At 37.0% G+C, this 2,500-nt stretch overlaps 1 protein-coding gene across 2 annotated transcripts in view; it reads left to right on the top strand.

Annotated features, from left to right (window-relative positions):
• The window catches only part of etv6 (ETS variant transcription factor 6), a 25,844-nt gene that overhangs the window by 19,451 nt on the left and 3,893 nt on the right, over positions 1-2,500 (top strand). For both annotated transcript variants that reach the window (XM_058774386.1, XM_058774385.1), the window contains exon 5: positions 909-1,388. In XM_058774386.1, coding sequence (XP_058630369.1) covers positions 909-1,388 — 480 coding nt within the window. The remainder of the gene's footprint in view (positions 1-908; positions 1,389-2,500) is intronic.

Raw genomic sequence — 2,500 nt, 5'->3', positions numbered from 1 at the left:
TAAAAACCAAATATTTCATATGCCCTTGTTGAAAAGTGTTTTTCTTTAAAGAAATGTAATGATTTTTTTTTTTTTACAAGAAAGTAATACTTTTATTCATCAAGGGTGCACTAAATTAATCAAAAGTGCCAGTAAAGACATTTATGATGTTACAAAAGAATTTAAAAAAAAGTAAAAAAAAAAAAAATACTGTTCTTTTGACCTTTCAATTAATCTGTGAGTTTTTCATGACAAATTCTCAACAAAAATATTATTTAAAACATGAAGCACTTAAAATTATTTATATGTTATTAAACATAATAAATAGTATTTACAATTTAATTTGCAATAATTTACTTAAAATATTTGTATATTTTAAATTAGTTTTTTTAATAAGGTTTTAAAAAGAAAATATTTAATATTCAACTCTTGTTGAAAAGTAATAATTTGATTGTTTTTTTTTAAAGAAACTAATACTTTTATTCATCAAGGATGCATTAAGTTGCTCAAGAGTGCTAGGAAAGACATTTATAATTTAATTCGCGCGAACATAGATGCATTTAGGCAGATCGGTGGCCAGAATCTGTGAACGGCTTGATCTGAGAAAGGGGTTATTAAAAGTGAATTTTGCACCTGATCTCCCCTTTAAAGGATAAGTTCACTTCCAGAATAAGAATGTCCTGATCATTTACTCACCCTCATGTCATCCAAGATGTTCATGTCTTTCTTTCTTCAGTCGCAAAGAAATTAAGTTTTTTGATGAAAACATTCCAGGATTTTTCTCCATATAGTGGACTTCAATGGTGTCCAACGATTTGAACAAAAATGCAGTTTCAGTGCAGCTTCAAAGGGCTTTTTTTAATATACTTTCATATTTTTATGTGAGCTGTTCATGTTAATCTGATGTTGGTTCTCTCTCTGTGTGTCAGAAACGGTACGCCGGCCGCCGCGCGCCGCAGACGCTCATTCCCTGCATCCGCCGACCATCGAGCTGCGCCATCGCTCGCGCTCGCCCCATCATCCGCCCACGCAGCTGCGCTCAGCCGAGGACCTCCAGCAGGCGTCCGCACAGCTGCCCGACAGCAACCACCACCTGCCGGACGACGTGTATCCGCTGTCCGTGTCTCCGTCTGCGGCTAACGGCCACTGCACGCTTCAGGAGGAGCCGCCGCCGCCGCGCGTCATCCAGCTCATGCCTAGCACCATCATGCACCCGCTGCTGAGCCCCGACTTCAGGCACGGACGCGGCACGCCTCAGGAGAACGGCCGCGAGGTCAAAGTTCAAGCGCACTTCGCCCATCAGACGCCTCTCCAGCTCCCCCTGCAGGACGAGCGTCACTACCGCAATCACATCATCATGCCTGTCTCTCCGCCCGAGGAGCAGGCCACGCCCATCGGCCGCATCGCAGGTGAGACCCCGCCCCCCTCTGCTGATTGGTCAGTGAGTGTACAGTCAAACCAGAAATTATTCAGATACAAAGATGCAAAGTCCTCACCTTTCAGTGACTGCGTTTCCATGGACATCAGTAATATAATTATTTACCTTATTCTGAATAGTATTATGATTAAGGTGTTTACATGAGACGATATTTGGCTGAGATACAACTATTTGAAAATCTGGAATCTGAGGGAGCAAAAACATCTAAATATTGAGAAAATCACCTTTAAAGTTGTTCAAATTAAGTTCTTAGCAATGCATATTACTAATCAAAAATTAAGTTTTGATATATTTACGGTAGGAAATTTACTAAATATCTTCATGGAACATGATCTTTACTTAATATCCTAATGATTTTTGGCATAAAATGTATCATTTTGATCCATACAGTGTATTGTTGGCTATTGCTACAAATATAGCTGAGCTGCTTATGACTGCTTCTGTGCTCCAGGGTCACATATATGTGTGTGTTCTGTGTATATTTATTATGTATATTTAAGTACACACACATACAGTATATATTTTGAAAAGATTTACATCTATATTTATATTAATACAATTTATACCATAAATAAATATATTTAACATATAAACATAACCTGCTTTTCTGAAATATATACATGCATGTGTTTGTATTTAGATACACATAATAAATATACACAGTACACACACACATATTATGCAAACAAAAACTTTTATTTTGGATGCGATTAATCGTTTGAGAGCACTAAATTAAATTAACAATCGCCTGATGGCGCTCTATGACAATTATCATCTTATCTGAGCGCAAAACTCTGCTCGGGAGAGTTTCAAAATACTAAAAATAATAAATACATAAAATTTGACAGCTTTTTAATAGTAGGCTATTTAATGAACATATAAGCATTACAAAACAAATTAATGATCGATGAAACCACAAAGCTGACGCAGAGGTATGTATAATTACAATATAAGTTTATTTTGAGTGTTATTGCTATTTTCTAAAGTAAGGTACATGTAATATAAAAGTACATAAGCTCCAAGTGTCACGCGCAGTGTAGCCTACAGTCCTTTCTGATGTAGTGCACTCAGCTGCCATACACT

This window comes from Onychostoma macrolepis, chromosome 04 (assembly GCF_012432095.1).
Source record: "Onychostoma macrolepis isolate SWU-2019 chromosome 04, ASM1243209v1, whole genome shotgun sequence".
NCBI classification, from domain to species: Eukaryota; Metazoa; Chordata; class Actinopteri; order Cypriniformes; family Cyprinidae; genus Onychostoma; species Onychostoma macrolepis.
The sequence above is the reverse complement of the archived record's forward strand: the minus strand, read 5'-3'. Positions and strand labels throughout refer to the sequence as shown.